The sequence below is a fragment of the Benincasa hispida genome, chromosome 2, assembly GCF_009727055.1.
Source record: "Benincasa hispida cultivar B227 chromosome 2, ASM972705v1, whole genome shotgun sequence".
NCBI classification, from domain to species: Eukaryota; Viridiplantae; Streptophyta; class Magnoliopsida; order Cucurbitales; family Cucurbitaceae; genus Benincasa; species Benincasa hispida.
The window spans coordinates 22,222,278-22,246,959 of record NC_052350.1 but is presented as its reverse complement, the minus strand read 5'-3'; the positions used below and the strand labels follow the sequence as shown (position 1 = coordinate 22,246,959).

The following is a 24,682-nucleotide window of genomic DNA, read 5'->3' as shown; positions in this document are numbered from 1 at the left end:
ACAGAAAATTTTAATTAAGAATCGTGATTAAGATATATATGGTTAATAAAAAGTTTAAGTTTTTCCATTCACTCATCTCGAATTTAAATATATATAGAGAGAGGAATAACAATGTAAGTTATCCTAAAAATATTAGTTAGTCACGTAGAAATAAACTAAGATATAAAAACCATGAAAAAGATAAACTTTTTTTAGTTAAAAAAAAAAAGAACAACAAAAATTGATTGTATATGAAAATGTAGTAAAGAAAACACAAGATCATGAATTGTTTAAACATTATTACAAATATATATAAAGTATGAAAATTTTAATCCTACGTTGAAGAAATTAGCATTGGATGAGTAAAAATCTTTAAATATATATATGTATGACTTTAAACAGGTAAAAGAATATATATGAAACAATTGATATATTATTTATTATAACGAAAAATCAGCTCTCCTCGAACGAAATAGGAAGAACATTTGGGATGTAATAAATTACAACTTTCAATTGAATGGACAAAGGGTTAATGTTAATAATTGGACAAAGTTAATTAAATATATATTTATATAATAAAGTATTTGTAAAGTAAATAAAAACGTGACAGGCAAATTGGAAAGATCCTCCCAAATAGTATTTTCAAGGTGATCTTATCCCTACTCGCTCTAATATAAATAATTCGAAAAAAAAAATCTATTTATATCACAAATAATGATTAAGTACAATCTAGGATGTATCTAATCTCCATACTCCTATTTTACACACAAAAAATATATTTTTAATCAATTTTTTTAAAAAATAAAAAATTGTCACATAGTAATTTTTGATTGGGTGCAGCTCGATGCACCTAAATATTTTTCTTATAACTACACCTAAAACTTTTGGAATGTATAAACTTTAAATTAATAATCAATTAAATTTTTATAAATGAATCAATTTAAATCAATAGCATCTCATTTTGTGCATAAAATTCCTTTAAATAATAGAAAGAATATAGTATTAGAGAATATCCGTAAATCAAATGAATAGTAACCATTTTTTTTTTTTTTTGTATTTTTATTTCCATGCTTGATTTGTAGCATATACGATGTATAATAGTTTAACTAGCTAATATTGTGTCTACTATTAATATTTATCTATTGAGTTTAAATAATATGTGGTAGAAATTTGAATTTATGACTTTTTTTTAGTTGATGATATATTTGTCAACCAGTTGGGACAATGTCCATATTGGCGTTTATTGTGTATTTTTAAATCTTAAATAAATATATTAAATGTGTAGCACATAACGTAACTAAAATAAAATGAATGCATATTGTCTTTCATGCAATGGGTAAGAAAATCTATGTGGAGAGGTATACATAATTATGTTATATGTATATATATTTTCGTTTGTTTTTCATAGTACATTATTACATGTTCCCAAAGATTACAACTTTAATTAAGAACAGAAGTTAATATATATATATATATATAGAGAGAGAGAGAGAGAGAGAGAGGCATTTTCATTACCATAAAACTAAAGATAATTAATATCCTTTCCTTGTTGAATCTGAAATGGCTCAGCAGGATCAAAGTTGATGTGAAGCAGTTCCTCCACCATTTGCAATGCCAACATTTTCTCTTCTTCATCCAACTCCGATGGAATCTCCGCCGCTTCCGCCACCGTAGACTGATGATCCGAAGCAACCACAGCCGCCATAGGAGAATCTACATTGCCGTTGTCGCCGTTATTATTGTTGTTATCGAGCCTCTTCTTGTTTCCTAACTCGACGGTCATAACCCAGTTGGATGCCGACCGTTGCCCAGCACGCTTCTGCCACACGCCAATATTCGAATTCTCTGTGTCGAGCCTCAAGCATGTCATCGACGGTGACGGAGTGCGGCAGCATTTCTTGAGCTTGGCTTGTAATATTTCAGACAAACCCTTTGGTGAATCCTTGGTTGTTGTAATAGTGTTGTTGTTGGTGTGATCTCCATTGAGAGGAGTTGTAGGGAAATTGGTTTTCGCGTTCCGACCGCACATCAAAACCGCAGCTTGGTCATACGCTTTTGCCGCTTCCTCCGCCGTCTCAAACGTCCCGAGCCATATCCTCCTCTTCCTGCATGCATGCACATTATCAAATAATCATTAAAACATAAAAAAACGACGAATAAAGTTTAGAGCTTCATCAAACATATAATTAATTACAGTAAAGGATGTCGAATTTCAGAAACCCAAGAGCCCCAATGACGTTGTCTAACACCTCTAAATTTCTTAAACTTTGGCATTGTCGAGAAAGAAGAAGAAGAAGAGAGAAGTACACAAAGAAAGAGGAAGAAATTATTAGAATAAAAAGGGAAGATCTTTAAAGAGAGAGGGATAGTACAGTGTCGGCTAACTAAAAGTTTTAAGGACATAGCTTTCATAATATATATCCTTAGAATTTATCACTGTCACCTAAATCTCTCGCACAAAACAGTGGGAGAGGGACAATCTCATTAAATGGTCTCTTTCTTTATCATATAATATCATATCACAAAATTGCTGTGCCTTTTTCCTTTTGCTTCTTTTTGTTGTGATTGAGCCAAGTGTTGCTTTATTAATTCATTGCCAAATCTATATATTATAACTTTATAATCTGTATTTTTTTCCCATGTGAATTAATGGTAAAAGTTGAAGTTAATAGGGGCGGGGATTAAATTATTGATTGATTAGGTGAAAAGGGTGAAAAGGGTGAAAAGGGGTTTCCATTCCAACTTTTTAGGTCTTCATGCATATAAAGCTAAGTTTGAGAGTGATTATTGTTTCTCTAGGTTATTATGTGGCTATTTATCATCCATATAGTTAACTAATTTTTCTTTGCTCTATATTTATGATCACCACTTTTATTCACCAAATAAATGTCTGAATTAATGTTTACAAAGAAAGGGTGAATTAATTCAAATATTTTTCTTTACTCGTTTCTTATAATCAATCGTGTTTGTGTGTTTTTGTTACTATTTGTAGATGTAAGTTTAGTCTCAGCTGAAAATTTAGGATTTTGTATTATAATTAAAGTGTAATATAGATTTTTAAGGCCTATTAACCATTATATATATAATCCATTTTTAGATATAAGTTTTTAATGACTTTGTTTTTTGTTTACCTAAATGAGTTCGTTCTAATAAAGATAGAATCTTTCACTAATATATATTATTTTTATCTAATTAATGTGAAACTCTGTTTGAATTACTAATTGTAAGTCTTTAAATTTTAAAATTAGTATGGGTAGTAAATTGTTAAGCTTTTAATTTTGTGTCTTATAAGACTTTTAACCTATTCGAATATTCTCTTAACACTATTCATGGGCATGGAAACAAAATTGAATCTTGCCTCTTTTAACCTTTCAATTTTTTGCAAATTAGTTTGTGTCTCTAATATGACCATAATTGAATACACACTAAATTGAAAGTATAAAAATTGATTGGATATACTTTTAACTTAAACCTAAACTCAATCTCGAAATCAGAAGTTCAATCCCCCATCCCACATGTTTAAGAAAAAAAACTTAAACTTAAACTTAAACTTGTGTATATTATGATAACAAGTACGTATATATGTCGCTCATAAGTTAGAATGATCCTCAAGATCTGAGGTTTAATCTCTCACCCCACATATTGTTGGGAAAAATAAAATAAAATGATTGTTAAGTTTAATGTTAAAATGAATAATTATTTTTAGTATAATCAAGGATACATAGATACGAACCACTAACATTGTGGTTATTAATACACTCATACGTCAATTGAACCATGTTTGATCTACCTTTTCAATGAATAATTTTGTGGTAAGATAGATGGGGAAGTGTATCAAATGTGAAAATAAAGTTGTAACTTTTTTTTTTTTAGTACAAAGTAAATATAACTTGATTGACCACAAATTCAGGGTTCAATTTATCCCTTTCTTTTGTTTTTGCTAAAGCTAAATAATTATTAATTAATCCAAATCATAGCCAATAAGAGAATGACTTCACATATCATTCAGTATCTCAATATGTGGTTGAACCACCTATAGGAAACCCTAATTAACCATGTTTGTTGGGTTTTATCATATTTAATATTGTGGGATTGAAAATTAACTCGTAATCAATTTGGACAAAGTTCTCTCCTTTTCAATTTGAATCTGTCAAAACTTTTTAATACATTTTATTTTCGTGTAATAATAGAGTTTCCTTTTTCTTGGAAAAATGTCAACCGCGAATCAATTTTGAATTTTGATCATATCTCGCCAAATTAGGAAAGATTATAATATATGGTCAATTTTTATTCAATAATTAGCCCAAGAAAAATGCACTGTTGAGGATACTTTAATATAAGTGTCAACAATTAGCTGTTAATGTATGGTTGGGGAGAGTAAAAGTGAAACTAATTATTATTTCACTTATTATATATTTGGTGGGTTGCATACATTTAATTGGTTCAATAAATTATATATATATATATATATATATATATATAACGTTGCTATTGCTTGATATCTAAGAACCCCAGTTTTTTTGTTTAGAAAATGGTAAAAAAAAACCAGGTCTTCATCACGAATTAATTAAAAAATATTGAATATACACAAACTTTCAATTATTTTATTTATTAGTCTTGATAATTTTTTAGAATTTTATAGTTTATAGGTTTACTTGTAAAAGTTCTGAGAGGACTCGAGTAATTCGTGCACTTTACAACTGAGAGAGCTTACATAAAAATTTGTAAGCTAAGGGATGATTGTTGAAACTGATTTGGAGTGATTATTAACGGATAGATTTATTGAGATGGGTCAAAACCGAATACTAGAGAGATAGGAGACTCATGAATAGAGATGAAAGTTCGAAGATGGCAGACCAAGGCTAACGGAGCCCAAGTTGAACCAATAGCCACCCATGTGACCTTAGAAGACCAATTCGAGCGAATTGGTTGGATCCCATGAGAGAGTTCAAAGAACCTTGGAAAACTTCATTAGTTAGTAGGATCCATGGGAAAGCTTATGAATAAATCAAAGAATCCATAAGGGTGCTTTGAGATGGCTAAGGACTCACGAGAGAACTTAGAAGTAACTCAGAAGATTTATGAGGAAGCTTAGAAATAGTTCAAAGGATCCATATGGGAGTTTAGAGCTAGCTCAAAGAACCTATGGGATTTTTTAATTAGTTTAATTAGGTTTATTCTAAATTTACTATATAATTCATTATTTGTTATTGTTGGGGTTGATGCCCTAAAGTCTTGTGTCCTGTAGTTTGTAAACAATACATACAAACAACTGTGATTGTTAATATATGATATTTACTTCACATCTTGTTGTTTTGCTCATTTACTTGTTTTAGTTGCTTTACCACAAACCAATAAACATCAAATCCCTGGTTATCTGTATGTGACTCAAGCACGTATGTGGTGACATACAAGTGGATCATCTCTTGAGTAATAACCAAAATGGTCTGTAGTTATGGATATAGGAGGGAAACCTTATCCTGGTAATGCTACGGACGTGGCCCGCTTTGTGGAATGGTCACAAGTGTTGTGACTTGCCACAGATGATCTGATCTTGATTATTCGTGTTGGGGACATGCAAGCGGGGGCATCCTATATAAAGAGTTTGTATAAGACCTGACCACGAAGTGTTAATGTCTCATTATATAACACCGTTCATGATAGAGACTTCACTTCACTAGAATGACCATAGGTAACATGACCTCAATCATGAGTGAGTTGGAAACTCCTGCCATTGAGCACGGTCCTTTGATTTGTATGGGTGTGAGTGTCCAAGTCGCTGATTCAAAACTTACCATTTTTGGGGATATGTCTGATTTGGGAGCTGGGAACTCAGTTACACAAGAAAAATTCACTCCTTCTCCAAAGTAGGGGTAAGTAGATAGATGACTCCCATAAGGGCTTATTCTGGGGTTTGAACAATATGACGCCACACACCTTCTCTTGGCCCGAGAGGTGTTCACACATAGTTGGATTATGTTGTATTGTTCATTAGAGGAATCAATGGTACTTAAGGAGTGAGATATAACTACAAGGGGCAAAATGGTAAATTGGCCCAGCTGTACTTACAAGCATCTGTGAAGGGTCATCGTACTCATGATTGGTTATATTCAATGGACACAGAAATATATCTATGGTAAGAAGAGTTCAGCTATTGGTCTTTAGTGGAATCACTGACAATTAACAAATGGTGAATCTCGTGGCTAAAGAGTTTAGTCAGCTATTCACGTACCGTTGGAGTTAGAGCCACAGGTCCATTAGGTCACCTGGGGAGCTTGGATAAAATCGAGAACTAGTGTTTGGGTTAATTTGAAATGTTTAAATTGACAAGAGGAAGTACAATTATATATGATAATAATTGGAATGCTAATTATATATGATATAATTAGCTAAATGTATGAGATACATTATTTTGGAGAAATTAGATATAAATATGATTTATATCAAATGTAGGAAAAATACTATAGTAGATATATGATATCAAACTATAGGATATAAATATAATATGATTATATTTATTAAATAAATTAATTGATTAATTATTTAATAATTAACCAATTTTCACGTTTGTAAATGGGAACGTGGGCCGCGAGGGTTAAGGTAACCGGCGGGATACAAGTTGAAAATCGTTTTCAATTTTTGAGACAATTCATTCGTGCAAAAGAAAGCCTACGCTCAAAAGAAATCGTTAAAGACTGATCGCCGAGAGCTTATACGATAGATTCTCAGTTGTCTATACGATCGTCTAATTCACGCGTTCCCTAAATGATTGTCCAATTTTTCCTAAACGATCGTGTAGTTTTACTGTACGACAAGCATCCCTGCTATATGATAGCGAAGTTCTTCTCGTGCACGCTTGTCGTTTATACGATTTCTTCTCCTCTATCTTCTACCAAACTCACCAGAGCCCACTCTCTGGATTTTTGACGTCGAGGATACCTGGGCCTCCCTATTGGTGGTGTTGTCCCCAATTCCTTGTTCGTGTACGATTGGATCGTGCAGTATCAGACGAGAGACTCGTCGGGGTGCTGATAGATCGGTGCAGTTCTTCCACTGCTGTGGGTTCATATATTCGAAGATCGTCTTCCTCTGGTAATGAACCCCTTCTCTATGCTTTATTGTATACCGAGCATGCTGTTGTTGAGTTTTATTATGCATAACTGTTAATTTAGAATGTATATCATTTATATTTCGGTCATTGTGAAAATCGGAGCGATCTAAACCCGCTCATGGAATTCTCTTTTTGAGATCCTTCAGTTATATCTTCTCTTAAATTAAAGGACTTGTCTGTTGTGTGCATCCTTTTATAAATGGGTCGCTAAACTTCATAGAGTAATAAACAAATTGAGATTGAAAATACAAAATCCAATGAGCGTGTTTATTTTGGTATAGAGCAATTGATCCACATCTTCTTCTTTCTCTTACCTTGATACAATGGCATCTTCATCATATCAATCCAATTTTGTTCCAAATTTCTTATATTCACTCCAACATCTGCAACCTTGTCCCTATTTGGCTTGATTCCACAATTTATGTCCAATGGAAATAACAAATCTCTGCAATCTCCGTGCTCATGCCCTATTTTGTCACCTAGACAATTCTACACGAATCTTAGATAAGTTCCTTCTCTCCCCTTCTACAACTCAACCCTCTTCCTTAACAAATCCAAAAAATAAAAAAATAAAAAAAATCATCTACTATCGCCCAACAAATAACCAGTGAGATCAATCTCGAATACCTAAATTGGGTTTACAAAGACCAAGTTTTAAATACCTTCATCAATGCTATGGTATCTCCCTCCGTGTTCTCCCACATGACTTCTGCAACCACGGACATAACCTCTGGCTCAACCCTAAAAACAAGTATTCTCCCAAAACTCGGTTTAGTGTGCTTGAACTTAGATCGACCCTTTATTCGATCAAGAAAGAACCTACCGAAATAATGTAGCAATACTTTCTCAAGATGAAGGTTTTGATGGATCATCTTGCTGTAGTTGGAGTTACGATTGACAATTGGTGACGGGAAATTAGAAGTCAAATTATTCAACAACTAAATTCCCTTGGATGCAATATGCGATGCATGTTCTTAAGGTATGCGTTGATAGTCATGCGTCGATGGTCATGCGTTAGAATGATAATGCGTTAACGGATGTATGCGTTGACCATGCGTCCTGTCACAAGTTTTCTTGCGTTCACGCCAAGTATAATGTGAACGCAAGTTTCTCGAGTGATCCGAGATCGAACTCAGGGATTTATAGCAAAATGAATGCAGTAATGTGCATGCGGCAGTTTAAATAAAAGAATGATGGAGGGGTTTCTAAGTTAACACTACTCCTACTCCTAACTAACAGACAACGTAACAAGAATATACATGAGAGATACAGATACGACAACACTTGACATGAAACAAATGAATGGGAAAATAGATAAAATGCGGAGATATTTTCATTGCAATACTTAAGAGTGACTGCAAGAGCAACCTTAGTTAATGCAAGTCATGCGATCATGCTACACACACTAAAAGCCTAAATCTAGGACATATGCGGTGGGTATGCATAGTGTCGAGATGACTGCATACAACTACCATATCCTACTTCCTGGATGCATGCAATATCCCGCCCGTAGGTGCATATGCTGCGTGAAAGCAAACAGAGTTTTATCTCTAAGATCCCCATTCTTGCCTATGCGTTCTAATCCACTCTCCCGAGTCTTAGATTTGGGTTTTAGACTACTCTCCCAATTATGCCTAAATGATTAATGATGCGCTCATAGGACAAGATAACCGCATGAACTTTGCTGACCTAAGATTGTTCCTATCCCTAGTGAACAATGACTTACATTGCTTAATGCGACCAACCACTTACTTTCTCGGGTAGTTGGTTGTTGCTGACTTTACTCATAGACAAGTAATGCGTTAATCTATAGACAGGCGTTGCCGCAGCTTCACACTAAGCAAATAAATATACTCACACACTCTCGCAAGACACACCTCTCGGTGGGTTGCTACATGCTTCATATCCCTAATCCACATGACTAAGTATGCGATACCCAAGCAATCCCACTAAGTGTTGCAATGAAAGTAAAGATGTTAAGCAAAGAAGATGGAGATAGAGTCGAAGGAAACAGAGAAATGTATTGAAAACAAATTGTATTAATTCTTTAATCATAAAATGTCATACAATACAATATAAGAAAAGAAAGGGAAATGAAATGACTGGCTGGAAGCAAAGACTTGTTTCTAGTGGATATGCGTCAAGATTGTCGGTGGTGCCATGGATGAGCGGAGGAGTTAATTCTCTCGAGATCTAGCTCCGGTCGTCACTCGGAATGGATGAAGGAGGTAAAGAACTCTCGAGCGTCTTCTCAAGCATTTTGTCTGGATCACGGGGAAAATCCCCGGATCGCAGGGGTAATCCCCGAACAACTTGAATTTCTACTTATTGGCTTCTATTTATAGAGCTTGGGTTACCGATACCATTAATGGACTACTCTGAGTCTGACATTCGACACGTTAGTCCTTTCTAAACCTCTGCCACTAATGGCGTGGTACGTAAGATGTCAACATCATCTTTTGATTTTCTCGAGGTAGATGCGTTGATGCGTTCATTCCACCAACCTTGCGTTGCTCCCATTAGTATACATTGTCCCGTAGCTGCAATCATTCAATGACCGCATTCGCTTAATACCACAACTCTACACGATGACCGCAATCACTAGGCAAGCGCAACTCCCATGCGTTGGATGCATATGGCTGATTACAGTAACATCCATGCGTTGATCGATGCGTTTGCTTTTGCGATAAAGAGTTTCTCCATATGCGGTCGTCTGTGTGGTGGTCTGGTTTTCACGTTTGCGTCTATTTCCTGTTTTAGCTACAAAAATAGAATATTGAATGCAAAATAACGCATAATAACGGGTTAGCTGAGATTCAACATGCTGATCGACGCAAGCTAACTTTCTCGTGAATTCCTAACACAATTGTCGCATATTCTACTTAACAACCTTCATAATTCTAAGTAAAAAGCCTAAGTGACATGCATTTCTGCATGTCATCAACAATGTAGAATATAACTTGTTTTCGACCTCGATTTAGAAGCTGTGATCACTTTCAAGGATCCGATGAAGGTTCGCAGTGGAAGGAGATCAATCCCAATTTTAGTTTTCATAGAATTGAAGTTTTACAGAAAAAAAAAATATTATGCATTACAATAAAATTCTACAACATGCATTTTAAGAAAAAATTATGGAAGAAGAACAACTTACCCTTTAAGCCAAATGGTATTCACGAATTCCCTCGATCCGGATCACAACCCTTTGTTCTGGATCTCGATCTCCAAAATACAGAATCTCTTGTATTCTCCTTAGGGAATGAGAATATGCATGAGAAGTTAGAGAGGGAGAAGAAAATTATTTTCGTATTTTTCTTGAAGAAAAGCTAGAGAAAAAAATCTCTGTAAAATCAAAGGAAGAAGACACAATGAAAACGTCAAAAAACAACTTTCTCTTTCTGCACGATTGAATCGAGAGAATTAACCCTTTAATTAAATTAAAATTGACTAATAATTACACTACAAGAATTATGGGCTTTAATGTCGGTTTAAAACCGACATTAAAGATAGTGTTCTAAAAAGCCTTTAATGTTGGTTTTAAACTGACATTGTACACCCTCTTCAATGGTTTTAAAGACAAACGACATTAAAGATCTTTTACAACACTATCTTTAATGTCGGTTGTCAACCAATAATAAAGACCTTTAATGTCGGTTTAAACTGACATTGAAGCCCATAATCCATGTCCCCTTTTTCAATAAAATTCCGTTGTCGAATCCATTTTTAATGTCGGTCAAAAAGTTAAAAATGACATTATAATAATTTATCTACAAATAAGAATTGTTTTTATATATTAAGATCTCAACAAACACAAAACTTTAAATCTAAGTCTTGGTCACAAAGTATGAATAATAGTTAGCTCCCAAAGAGAATAACAAAATTTACACTAACAAAGCAATAGTTGGCTGCTTACATATAAAAAAAATCCCAAAATAAAATCTTAATTGCTTTTGTATATACAACTTAACTTTCAACAAATACAAAAAAGTACCTAAAAATTGAGAGAGTTGGTTGTCTACTTTGGACTTTCATTACTATCCCAAAAAATCTACAAAGAAGACATGCTTGCTTAAGTATATAAAATTAAGAATAATTTTAAAATAAATGAATCATACTAAAATAAATTACATGAAGTATGGAAACTATATTTATACAAACTTACCAAAAGGAATGAATGCAAAACTGTTGGAAGGTACCAATGTGCAGCGGAAGAAACAGAATCCATAAGCACTCTAATTCATTAATTTTGGTAGAAAAGAAAACATGCTTCAATAGAAAAAAAAAAATGGGTTTCATGATATACCTTTGAAGAACTTTCTCTAAACTTCGATTCAGCTGCAAATCTCCACAGGATCTTGTTGTAGACCACCCCAAGATCTTCCCTACTATTCTCTTGGAGCTCAAGATTGAATAGTGGGACTCAAAATAAGCCGAAATTAAGGAAATTTGGAGAAGCTCGCAGCAGCAACCATGGAGAAGAACACACTTCTTCTCTCCAATTTTTCTCAAAATTTTGTTCGGTTGCTCTTTTCCAAAACACTCCAAAATCTTCTATATATTGCAAACATTCATGCAAAGAAGCTTGCTGCATGAGATGCACCTCATGCTTGGAGTTAATGAAGAGTTAAAGTGGGTTGTTGGTGAGTTAGTTCATGAAGTAAATGGAAAATCAATTTTTCCAACTTTATGTTTTTCTTTTCTTTTTCAATTTTATCGAAATTGATTTCAAAAATCAATTTTATTTAATAAAACTGAAAATATTATTAATTTTACAAAATTAATTTCATAAATTAATTTTCTTTAATAAAATTAATAATTAAATAATTAAATAATTTAAATAATTACAATTAATTTAATATCAAATATTAAATTAATTTTTAACACAATTCCATCTTCAAATATTTAAATCATATTTAAATATTATTTCTCTAAATTCATTTAATTCTAATTTGAACACTTCAAATTAACTTATCACGCTATTCTAAAGCTTATCTATTTACGAGCTAGTAGGGGGACCTCGCGGACCTACAGATCATGGGCTCCAACGATTTGAGATTAATCGTCTAAACTCATTAGACCGATCTAACCCCCATTCGTTAACTAATGGGTGATTTCACTAAAGCCCATAGCTAAACTCCTCTCACTGTAGATATATTATGTCCACTCGATATAACCATGGTTAGTAAGTTAACCCTTCATAGGTTGCTCGTAATAACGATTGGGTCGAATCTCTGTTTTACCCCCGAAATTACCTCTTGTTCCTTAAGTTCCATTGATCCCCTAATGAACAATTGATTTGTGATCCAATCAACAAATTGAATCCCTCTCAGGTCAATGAGAGGATGAGGCCTCTTGTTCAAGACCCATAATCAGCACTTGAAGGGAACAACCTCTCTACTAACCCTAATCGGGTAGGAGTGAATTCTCTCTTGCACCCTATGTTCCCAGCTATTCATCCGGTCTCTTCCCCAAAATGGTAAGCTTATTGAGCAAAGGCAATTAGTCTACTCTCGCCATTTGCAGATCCAAAAATAATCCCGAATAAACAGGAGTTCATAGTTAGCTCAGGATTAAGGTTAAGTTACCTAGGTCATCACTTTGAAATAGTCAGTCTTAAACAGTAAACAGCGTTATAAAGTAAGAGTGACAGGTTTCGTGGTCCGATCTTGCACAAAACTCATGCACCCCCACTCCTCATGTCTCAACATGAACGAATTAGGATCATTTCATATGTAGCACTTTACAACACTTTGTAACAACTACAGAGTAGGCCGCATCCAATAGTGTTACCAGAATAAGGTACCCAATCTTATTCATATACTATAGATCATTTTGACTATTTACTCGAACCTGATCCACGTGTATGTCTCCACATAAAGTTCAAGTATTCATATAATAGTCAAGGGACTTAGGTTTATTGGATTTCGAAAAAACAATATATTCAACAACAACTTTATCGAATTCTCAAAATAAGTTCTAATATTTACAAACCACGAGTTTTATGACATAAAACCCAACAAAAACTTGCTATTCTTTTCCATATTCTATGGATGAATTTGTTATGCCCTCTATCTAGAACCTCCCTGTACTCGTGCGAGCGATGTCATATGAGAGTGTATAAACAAACAAATATAAGTTGTGTTAATATAATCAATTTATAAATAACGAAAGAAATGAACTCAACCCATAAACGATTACCATAACTGCACAATCATCATTGTAATGATCCCAAATTTCAATGCTAAACTAAGGAATATTACCATATTTTAACCTACAACTAACTTTATAACTTTTATGTTTTAGAAAAATTTTGGCAACATAACAACACTACCACAACAATACAAAAATTTTTTACTCTAACACCTGTTCAAAGAAATGCACTTCCAACAATATTCAAACAACAATCTTCTCTCAATAGAATTGTATTTACATAACGATTCAACTTATTTCTCTTTCCAGGAACTTAAAATGCTAGGTTAGAGGTAGAGGTTATCTTGGACTCCATATGCTTAAGAGAAAGAAAAGAAGAAGTAGCATTGCAACTAGGTAAGGCCATAAAATTCATGTATGAGAGATGAAAAGTAAAACTGTAATATAGAGTTTAGTAAAGAAATAGAATGTTGTAAATGGATAAAAAAAAAACTCTTGATAGTCACCTGCTGATGAACATGAGTCATAGATAAAGTCAAATATAGAAAAACTTTGGTCGTTGCCAATACCACAACACTATTAACATGTTGAAGACGATCTTCAAGGAGATTCATGATGTCAAAAATCTCATTGCTATCTGACAGTACATATTTGGAAACCAATTCAAGTATGAGATGTAGTGCCCATTCATTAAATTCTTTGATCCTGCAAGTATATCATTTTGTTTCAACTAAGTATAATAGATATTCTATGGCTGAAATTCTCGACACTTACATATTATATAATGCTTGTATAAGATCCATTCAATGGAGAGATTAACTTAGAGACTCTAAAACAATACAATCAGTACAATCCTAAAGTTATTATCCCTTTCACGTATTACCAAACTTCTCCTGACCTATGACTTTCTGCAAAGACAAATTAACAACTAAAGCAGGGCCTTCATAAAGTGCAATAAGAAAAATATACAGTTCTAGGTAATGTATGTTATTTATAAAAGTAATTATGAATAAAATTAAATGTTTTGGATGACAAGAGTTGTAACCTAATAGAGCAAACAACAAGGCCTACAAGCACGTAAAGAAAAGCCATAAAGAACAAACAACATAAACAACAATCTTCTCTCAACAGAACAAACAACATAAACAACAATGATTTATAAAATCTCATATCTGATTACTCACTTGACTTCAAATCTCAAAATTTGTCATATGAGCATTCAATTTTATACCTCCAAATCTCAAAAGGTGAGCAAAAAACAAAGTTATTAAAAACTTATATCTAAAAATGGATAACATATATATATATATACTATATGTTATATCAAATATAATATATAACCTATAGTTTTTATATTATATCAAATACAATATAACCTATAGTTTTAATTCTCTCAATTACTTGTGATTTTTAATATAAATCACATTTATACTAAATTCAATTATATGAATCTCATCCATATAATTAATATTTGAATCATATTCAAATATTTAATTCCTCTCCAATAAATTTTATATTATAATGTATCAAATACATTATATTAATCATATCACATATAATTAATTCCCTCAATTAATTTGATTAATTCAAATTAATCCAAAATCAATTCTCAATAATCCCTATTAAGCTACCGATGAGACCTTATAGACTTGTAAATTGAAGTTCCAATGGTATTTGGATAATTAATTAAACTCTTTAATTATATTACCCAACATCCAATAACTGTTGGTCACTACACTAAAGACCGACAGCCGCACTCTTCGCACTACAAATATATTTCTGTGTCCATTGGATATATCCAGTCAACAGTGCGATGACCCTTTACAAACTAAGTACAGTAGGGCCAAAATTACTGTTTTACCTCTGTAGTTACATCTAACTTCTTAAATACCACTGATCCCTCTAATGAACAATAAGTCATAGTCCAATTATGACCAAATCTCTTTCGGGCCAAGAGTGAGTGTGACCACATGTTCAAGCCCCAGAATCAACCCTTAAAAGAGCAATTTATCTACTTACCCCGACATCAGGGAAGGAGTGAATTCTGTCTTGTGTAGTTGTGTTCCTAACTCTCTAATCAAATGAAACCCTAAAATGGTAGGTATATTGAGTTGGCAATTTGACCACTCTCACCCATACAAATCAAAAGACCGCCTTCATAGGCAAGAGTTCACAACTCACTTAGGATTCAGGTCATGTGACCTATAATCATCCTAGTGAAATGTAAGTCTCTATTATCAACGGTGTTATATAAAGGGACTAGTCATTTCGTGATCCAGTCTTATACAAACTCTTTGTGTAGGATACCCTACTCACATGTCTTCACATGAATGATCAGGATCAAATCACTTGTATAACTTTACAACACTTGTAATATCTACAAAGTGGATCATATCCGTAGTGTTACCAGGATAAGGTACCCAACATTATCCATCTACTACAGACTGTTTAGGTTATCATTTAAACATGATCTACCTGTATGTCTCTACATACATGTTTAAATTATATAAAATAACCTAGGATCTTAATTTATTGGATTGAATGTATGCTTATAAAATAAAAAATATTTTATTAATAACAATTTGTTTATTCAACATTTATAAACTACGAGAATACAAGAGAGATTTAGGATACCAATCCCAACACACTTTGCATCAATTTTGTTTCAAGAATTAAAACATAGAAAGCACACAGTAGATTAAACATGTAAAACACAAGGAGAAAAGCAGGGTTACCTTATCTTTCTTTAAATCTTCTCCAAGTCTTGAATGATTACACAAACTCTTCTTTCACAAACAAGACACCACCAAAAGAGTCTTCCCCGTTATTCTCTTGAGAAGGAACGAATATGTGGGAACCTTTTTGAAAGAAATGATTTTTTTGGGCAAGGAGCTTATTCTCTATGTTTTTCTTGAGAAAAAATTGAGAGAGATAGAGGTTTCTTGAGGGAGGAGTTAGTTTCACATGAATCTCCCATATATACAGACACTCTACAATTAAAATAAAGAGGAGAGAAGTTGTAACTTCCCTCTCCACTCCCCTACAAAATGAATGAGAGTTATTAATTTAATTTAATTAGTAAAATAAATTAACTAAATAATTTAATTAATTTAACGTTTGATCATATTCAAATGCACACTTTTTTTCATAACCTATAGTTAATATGAATCTCATTCATATTAATTTTAATCTCTAGTTTAATATAAATTATATATTATTTAATAATTTCAATTTTATTCAAATAGATTAACATATTATATAGTATTAACTTTAAATCTCATTCAAAATTAACTTTATATTATAATGTATCTATATATATTATATTAATCGTATCATTACTTAATATAAATTTCTTTAGTCAATTTGAACATTTCAAATTATTTCAAAACTTTTGATCCTTGTTTTATTCGTTGTGAGCTAGTAGAGGAACCTAATGAACCTACAGTTATAAGCTCCAATGATCCAAGATTAATTAATTAAACTCTTTAATTAAATTAATCAACATAGTTTAATTAATTAATACAAATTCATTAACTATGGGGCACTCCAATATAATATTACCTCACAACTGCAATCGTATGAATTGTAGCATATTTTTCGTCCATTGATAAAACCACTACAAGTAAGTCAATCCTTCACAAATTATTTCTAATTACAGTTGGGTCATCAAGATACCATTTTACCCATGTAATTACCTCTTACTCATAAAGTACCACTGATCCCTAAATTTGTCTATGGTCTAATCATAAACCAAGTCCTTCTCGAGCTAGTGAGAGGGTGGGGTCTCATTGTTCAAGATCCGGAGTCAGCACTTAAGGGAACAACTCATCTACTTACCCTAAAGGTGGGAAGGAGTGGATTCCACCTTATGTAACTATGTTCTCAACTCCCTACTTGATCATGTCTCCAAAATGATAGGCATATTGAGTCGCCGACTCGAGCCACTCTCACCAATACAAATCAAGGAACGATCCTTCATAGGTAGAAGTCCATAAAGGACTCAGGATTGAGATCGAGTTACATATGGTCATCATTTGAAATATTAATCTCTTCAATCAAGTGTGTTACAAAGAGAGATTAAATATTTCTTGGTTTAATCTTATACGACTCATTGTATAAGATACCTCCACTCGCATATCTCTACATGAACAATTTGGAACAAATTGTTTGTAACGTTTATAAAGTGAGTCGTATCCACAGTGTTACCAGAATAAGGTACCCAACATTATCCATATACTATAAATTTTTTAGGTTATTACTTGAACATGATCTACTTGTATATCAATTATATACTGGTCAAGTTACATAGAATAAGCTTAATTTTTTTACTGTAATAGATCATTCATTATTGCATATTTGATAATTAAATTAAATTCTACATTAGATAATAAATTAATTACGAGGTTTTAGGCCACAAGTTCCAACAGCAAAGACCACCAGGCATCATCAATCAGCAACCAACCTTCATCCTAGCAATGATAGCGTTCCAATTAGTGTTCTCTTTTTTCAACCATGGCAGCCGTGGTGCCTAAAATTGTGGAGGTGGATACGACGATAAGTCTTTATTCTATGGGAGATGTAAAAATGGGAGAAGGTCTTTCCCTTTCAATAACCCTAATCCATTTGGACCTTCTTTTCATAAAAATGCTCATGGGCTTTCTTTTAATAATCAGTTTTTTAGGCTTTTCCCATCGCAACCCAACATGTTGGGCCAAATTCCGGGGTCTACTAATCCAATTAATGCAGGCTGTCAACATTTTGTCAAATTTGCAATAAACATGGCCATACTACATTGGATTGCTATAACTGAATGAATTTTTCATTCCAAGGGCATCATCTTCCTGCTCAATTAATTTTTGTGGCGATAAAAAACATCCCAAAATACGTCTGGTAATAATAATTTTTTGTTGACAAACATAGTGGATGCAATATCCACCTGACGAGTAACTTGGTCAACCTTAGGTGAGGAAACGAAAACTGTTGGAAATGGCCAACCCCTTAATATTACTCACAATGATAGCAATATACTTTCAACCCCCTCTTGTTCCTTTAAATTATCAAATATTCTTCATATTCCACAAGTAGCTTCTAATCTTCTATCATCTATTATTAAATTTTGTCTTGATAATAATTGTATCTTTGTTTTTACGTTAACCAGTTCCTCATCAAGAATAAAGTCATCGACTGTCCACTCTCTACTTTTGCAAAAGCAAAATCTTAGAGGTAGCTAAAAGAACCTATAAGAGAGCATAAAGGTTGCTCAAAGGACCCATAGAGAACTTAGAAGTAGCTTATCATAAGATTCGTGTAGCACTATATCATAAATATCCTAGTAGTGTCTAGTGATGCCATAGAGGTTCTAGTAATACTTAGTGATACCAAAAAGCATTTATGTAGTACTACCATGAAGGTCCTATTAGTGTTTAACGGTACCATGGAGGTCATAGTAGTATCTAGCAATATCATGAAGTCCTAATAGTGCCTAATGGTGCCATGAAGGTCCCAATAGTGATCAGTAAAGTAATGGTGCTATGGAGGTCCCAGTAGTGTCTAATGGAATAGTGGTACCATAGAGGACCTAGTAATACCTAACGACATCATAAAGAGCCTAAGTAATAGTTCGATGGAGGTCCTAAGTACGTAGTGCCTAGCGGTATTGCATAGGTTCTAGTAGTCCTATACATTAAGACCCACGTGGTACCTAGTAGTACCAAAAAGGTGTTGGAGATGATGCCCTAACTGCCGTTGGGTCCTGTAGTTTATAAACATAGTTTTGAACAGATGTATAATATATGGTATTTTCTTCACTTTTGTCTATGGAACATTGGATGTTTTATTTTCTTTACCGCAAATCAATAAACTAAGAACCCTAGTTGTCGTTTGTAACTTAAGCATGTATGTGGAGACATATAGGCAGATAAAGTTTTAAATGATAACCAAAATGGTCTGTAGTATATGGAGACATGTGAGCAAGGGTGTAGAATAGTTACAATTGTTATGACTTGCAACAAATGGTCTGATCCTGACCATTCATGTGGAGACATATGAGCAGGGGTGTCTTATACAAAGGAGTTTGCATAAAACCGGACCATGAAGTGTTATAATCTCGTTATATAACACCGTTCATGATAGAGACTTCACTTCACTAGGATGACTATAGGTAACATGACCTCAATCCTAAGTGAGTTGGGAACTCATGTCTTTGAGGGTGGTTCTTTGATTTGCACGAGTGTGAGTGGCCAGATCGTCGACTCAAACCTACCACTTTGGGGATTTGTCTGATTTGGAAGCTGGGAACTCAGCTACACAAGATGGAATAAACTCATTCCCTGAAGTAGGGGTAAGTAGATAGATTGCTCCCTTAAGGGCTAATCCTGAGGCTTGAACGATGTGGCGCCACACACCTTCTCATGGCCCGAGAGGTGTCCACACATAGTAAGACTATGATGTATTATTCATTAGAGGGATCAGTGGTACTTAAGGAGTTAGATGTAACTACAGGGGCAAAACGATAAATTGGCCCAGCTGGACTTACGAACATCTGTGAAGGGTTATCATACTGTTGATTGGTTATATCTGATGGACACATAAATATATTTGTGGTGAGAAGAGTTCAACTATCAGTCTTTAGTAGAATGCCTGGCAGTTAACGGATGGTGGATCTCGTAGCTAAAGTATTTAGTCAACTATTCACGTACAGTTGGAGCTTTGAGCCATAGGTCTATAAGGTCCCTTTGGTAGTTCAATGGATTCAAGTTGAGAATCAGTTTTTGGGTCAGTTTGAAGTGTTCAAATTGACAAGAGGGAGTTCGATTATATATGATATGATTGAACTGGTCAATTATATACGATATGATTGACATTATGNCAAGAGGGAGTTCGATTATATATGATATGATTGAACTGGTCAATTATATACGATATGATTGACATTATGTATGAGATACATTATTTGGAGGAAAATGATATAAATATGATTTATATCTAGTGGAGGAGAAAAGACTATAGTTCATATGTTGCATTTGATGTGATATTAAACCATAGGTTAATGAATATAATATGATTATATTTATTATTTAATTTTAACAATTATAGGATAATTGTGCTGGTTTTTTCTCCGTAACCGCATGAGATAGTGGGAGGTTGCATTCAGTTTTGTAACTGAAGGATAAAATGAAAATTGTTTTCATTTTGCAAAGAATCAGACATTTGCTCATGAGTGGTGTACACTGCCTATTGCATAGCAAACCTATTGGGATTAGTGTCCTAATTCTCCCAGAGTCTCGTTGTTTTGTAAAAATACACATTATTTGATGAATAAAATGATTGTTATTTAATTCTGGCATTTACTCATATCCAATAAATAAAGCTCCTTGGTTATCTTATGTGAACTTAAGCATATATATGTAATATACAAGTGGATCATGCCTTAAGTAATAACCTAAATAGGTCTGTAGTCTAAGGATTAAAGTGAGATACCTGATCCTGGTGACACTACGGATACGACCCACTTTGTAGAGGTTTGCAAGTATTGTAAACTTCTATAAATGGTAGATTCTGACCATTCATGTGGAGACGTGCGAGCGGAGGTGTCCTATACAAAGAGTTTGTATAAGACCTGGACCACAAGATGAATAGACTCTGTATATAACGTCGTTGATATTAGAGACTTACATCTCACCTAAACGACCATAGGTGACACGACTTAATCCTGAGTATTTTGGGAACTCTTGCCTTTGAGGGCGGTCCTTTGATTAGTATGGGTAAGAGTGGCCAAATTGTCAACTCAACATGCCTACTTTTTTTGGGGACTTGTCTGATCTTGGAATTGGGAACTCAATCCACAATATGGAATTCACTCATTTCCCGAAGCAGGGATAAGTAGAGAGATTGCTCCCTTAAGGGTCGATTCCAGGGCTTGAACATAGTGGCCACAACTTCTCTTTGGAAGAGAAGACTCAGTCATAGTAGGACTATGACTTATGTTCATTAGAGAGATTAGTGGTACTTAAGGAGACAAATATAACTACAGGGGCATAACGATTATTGGCCTAGCTGTACTTACGAGCGATATGTGAAGGGTTATCGCACTACTGATTAGTTAAGATGGACACATAATATATCTATGGTAAGAAGAGTTCAATTGTCGGTCTTTAATAGAGTGCCTGGCAGTTAACGGATGGTGGATCCCGTGACTAAAGAGTTTAGTCAGTTATTCATGTACTGTTAGAGCTTCAAGCTACAGGTTTATAAGGTTCCCTTGGTAGCTCAATGGATTCATTTGAGGATCAGTTCTTGGTGTTGATTTGAAATGTTCAAATTGACAAGAGGTATTTTGATTATATATGATATAAATGGTATGTTGTATGAGATACATCTAGTGGAGGATTGATGTAAATGACATTTACATTAAGTACCATGGAATAGAAAAAGAACTATGGTTTATATGTTTCATGAGATGAAATATTAAAATTATAGGTTATAAATATAGTATGATAAGTTGGTTATCATTTATATTTATAATAATATTAATTATTGGATAATTAAATCTTTTATCTAATAACCAATTAAGTGGGAGGCTATTGGTGGTTCATGGTAACCGTGAGATAAAAGAAAAATTATTTTCCTAATTTTAGTAAGTATTGAAAAGTTTTTGCAAAAAGGTTGAAAAATTGTTTTTTGAGTTCTCTCTCGCAAAAAGAAACTCACGGAGCTTGTCAAGTAAATATCGATTTAATAAGTGACAGCTTGAACGAAGTAAACGATCGTGTAGTGTTTTTAGGTGACAAACATTAAGCTAAATGATGAGTTAAACGATCGCTTAACTTTTGCTAGACGATCGCTTAGCTTTAGCTAAACGATTGGGCATCGACCTATACCATAGGTTTCTGTCTTCTCCCACTTGCCCAATCGTGTACATGATTTTTTATTCCTCCTTCGTCTGCCTCATTCCAAGTCTACACAGAGCCCACCCTCTGGATTCTCACACCAAAAATACTAAGGTAACATTCTTGATGGTTTCATACTCAATTCGACATCGTCGAGGTTCTGTGGAGGTCGTTCGTATTACGGAGGAGTACGTGACCGAGGCGATCGCTGAGGACGAGTGCGAAGTATTCGTGCAGTGTTGCAGTCATGTTGTTCGAGCGTTCGAGCGTTCGTGAGCAAGGGGAGTGGAGACGAGTCGACAAACATTCGTAGCATTCTCCTTGTTTATTTGATTGTTTATGCTGTAACTTCTTTATTGATTGCAAAACTGTATGTTTTGTTTACGAATGTAATTGTAATGTTCATAATGATTGTAATTTGGAATGATCTTTTTTCCGCTGCTCATGAAAATCTCAGATTCGATTTCCTTCAAAATTGAGAGCATACACGACAACTTAACGTTTCTAAATGATCATATACACGCGCATGGTTTACTAAATGATCGCATAGGATTTACTAAACGATCGTCTAGCTTTTTCCTACACAATCGCGCGTCCGAGCGTTTACTAAACGATCATCTATATGATCGTGCCCCTTTAGCTAAACTATCATGTACCTCTACCTAAACGATCAAACATCGTCTATACGATAGACATCTGACTTCTCCCACTTGCTTGATCGTGGTATACGATTGTCTCTTACTCCTTCCCTCTACAAAATCCAACCGAGCCCACACCTTTTAGATTCTCACACCGAGAATACCGAGGGTTCTAAGTGGTGGTGTCTTTCTTGCTGTCGTGTTCGTGAGGAGTCCGTCGTGGGTAGACGATTTTTGGACATTCTCAGCAAGAGCGAGAAGAGTAATCCTTGGACAAGAACGAGATTTAAAGCGAAGAAGGGTTCTTCAAGCGGTATGTATTTCGTTCTCTTGTTGTTTAAAGTTTCAAAGCATGCCGGTAATTTGTTGTATATTGCATAACTAGTCTGTTGATTGTGAATGCAGTAATTCTGTCACAATGAGTTTGGAACGTTCTTGTTTCCACTTAGAGGCACTCTTTGATAAGAGTTCCTTCAAAATTACCACTTGACATCCACACTAGGTTGAGTGGTAGTTGCTCAAGTTGATAATAGATGATTCATAGTAGATGAGGCATCAGTTGCTTTGGATAGAGGTATTGTAACTATTCAAGGAGTAACAACTCAACGGTTTCATGAATCATACGAGAAATTATGAACCCAAAGAGTTCACAGTGACCGAAACACAAACGACATACATTCAACTCATACAGTTATGCATATAAATTTAATTATCGGCATGCTCAGAATAAAAAACAATAACAGGGAAAGAGTTCATACTAGTTGAAGACTTTCTTCACACTTCTGAACCCAATGCAGCGGAAACCTGCCAACAGATCTACCAGCACCCGATGAGTATGTCGACTGCAATAGAACGATCAGAATGCACACGAACACTGCTGCGGGGACAACACCACCACAAGAGAAACTCGGGTATCCTTGGAGTCAAAAACCCAAAGAGTGGGCTCTGGTGAGTTTGGTAGAGGACGGAGGAGAACACGTTGTGTAGACGATAAGCAAGTGGGAGATGAAACTCTGCTATCATATAACGAAAATGCTTATCGTATAGTAGAGCTACATGATCGTGTAGGATTTGCTGAACGATCGTTTAGGAAAAGGTGTACGATCATTTAGCTAAATCAGCACACTATACGATCGTTTAGAGAAGCTATTCGATCATCTAGGTGACAGTGTGCGATCGTTTAGGCACGAGGTATACGATCGTTTAGACGGAGAACGCTATCGCACATACTCTCAAGCGATCGTTTTGAATCACCAACACGCGCTTCACGAATTCTTTTGGCCAATTGAACGTCTACGCAAAAATAAAAACATTTTTCATTTTAACCCATCGGTTACCATAACTAAGGCTGCCTACTACCCACGTCCAAACGTGGAAAAAAGATTAATTATCATATAATTAATTAATAAATATAATCATATTATATTTATATCCTATATTTTGATATCACATATCTACTATAGTGTTTTCTCCTTTACTTGATATAAATCATATTTATATCTAATTCCCTCCAAAATAATGTATCTCATACATTTGCTAATTATATCATATATAATTAACCAGTCTAATTATATCATATATAATCGAACTTCCTCATGTCAATTTGAACATTTCAAATTAACTCAAACACTGGTTCTCATCTTTATCCAAGCTACCCAGGTGACCTAATGGACTTATGGCTCGAAGCTCCAACGGTACGTGAATAGCTAACTAAACTCTTTAGCCACGAGATCCACCATCCGTTAACTGTTAGTGATTTCACTAAAGACCAACAACTGAACTCTTCTTACCACAGATATATTTTTGTGTCCATCGGATATAACCAATCATCAGTACGATGACCCTTCACAGATGCTCATAAGTATAGTTGGGCCAATTTATCGTTTTGCCCTTGTAGTTACATATTACTTCTTAAGTAC

At 34.2% G+C, this 24,682-nt stretch overlaps 1 protein-coding gene across 1 annotated transcript; it reads right to left on the bottom strand.

Annotated features, from left to right (window-relative positions):
* Nucleotides 1–1,344: 1,344 nt before the first annotated feature.
* On the bottom strand, nt 1,345–2,366 carry LOC120071615 (ethylene-responsive transcription factor WIN1-like). Its single transcript, XM_039023963.1, has 2 exons — nt 2,174–2,366; nt 1,345–2,084 (listed from the first exon to the last, which is right to left on the bottom strand). The coding sequence occupies exons 1-2, from the start codon at nt 2,251–2,253 to the stop codon at nt 1,502–1,504; spliced, it is 663 nt and encodes a 220-aa protein (XP_038879891.1). The 5' UTR covers nt 2,254–2,366; the 3' UTR covers nt 1,345–1,501.
* Nucleotides 2,367–24,682: the final 22,316 nt, after the last annotated feature.

Excerpts from the sequence above, each read along its gene's own strand:
- LOC120071615 (XM_039023963.1), bottom strand. The coding sequence starts at position 2,253 with ATGCCAAAGTTTAAGAAATTTAGAGGTGTTAGACAACGTCATTGGGGC. Across the intron at positions 2,085-2,173 it reads GAAATTCGACATCCTTTACT|GAAGAGGAGGATATGGCTCG; the intron begins GTAATTAATTAT and ends GCATGCATGCAG.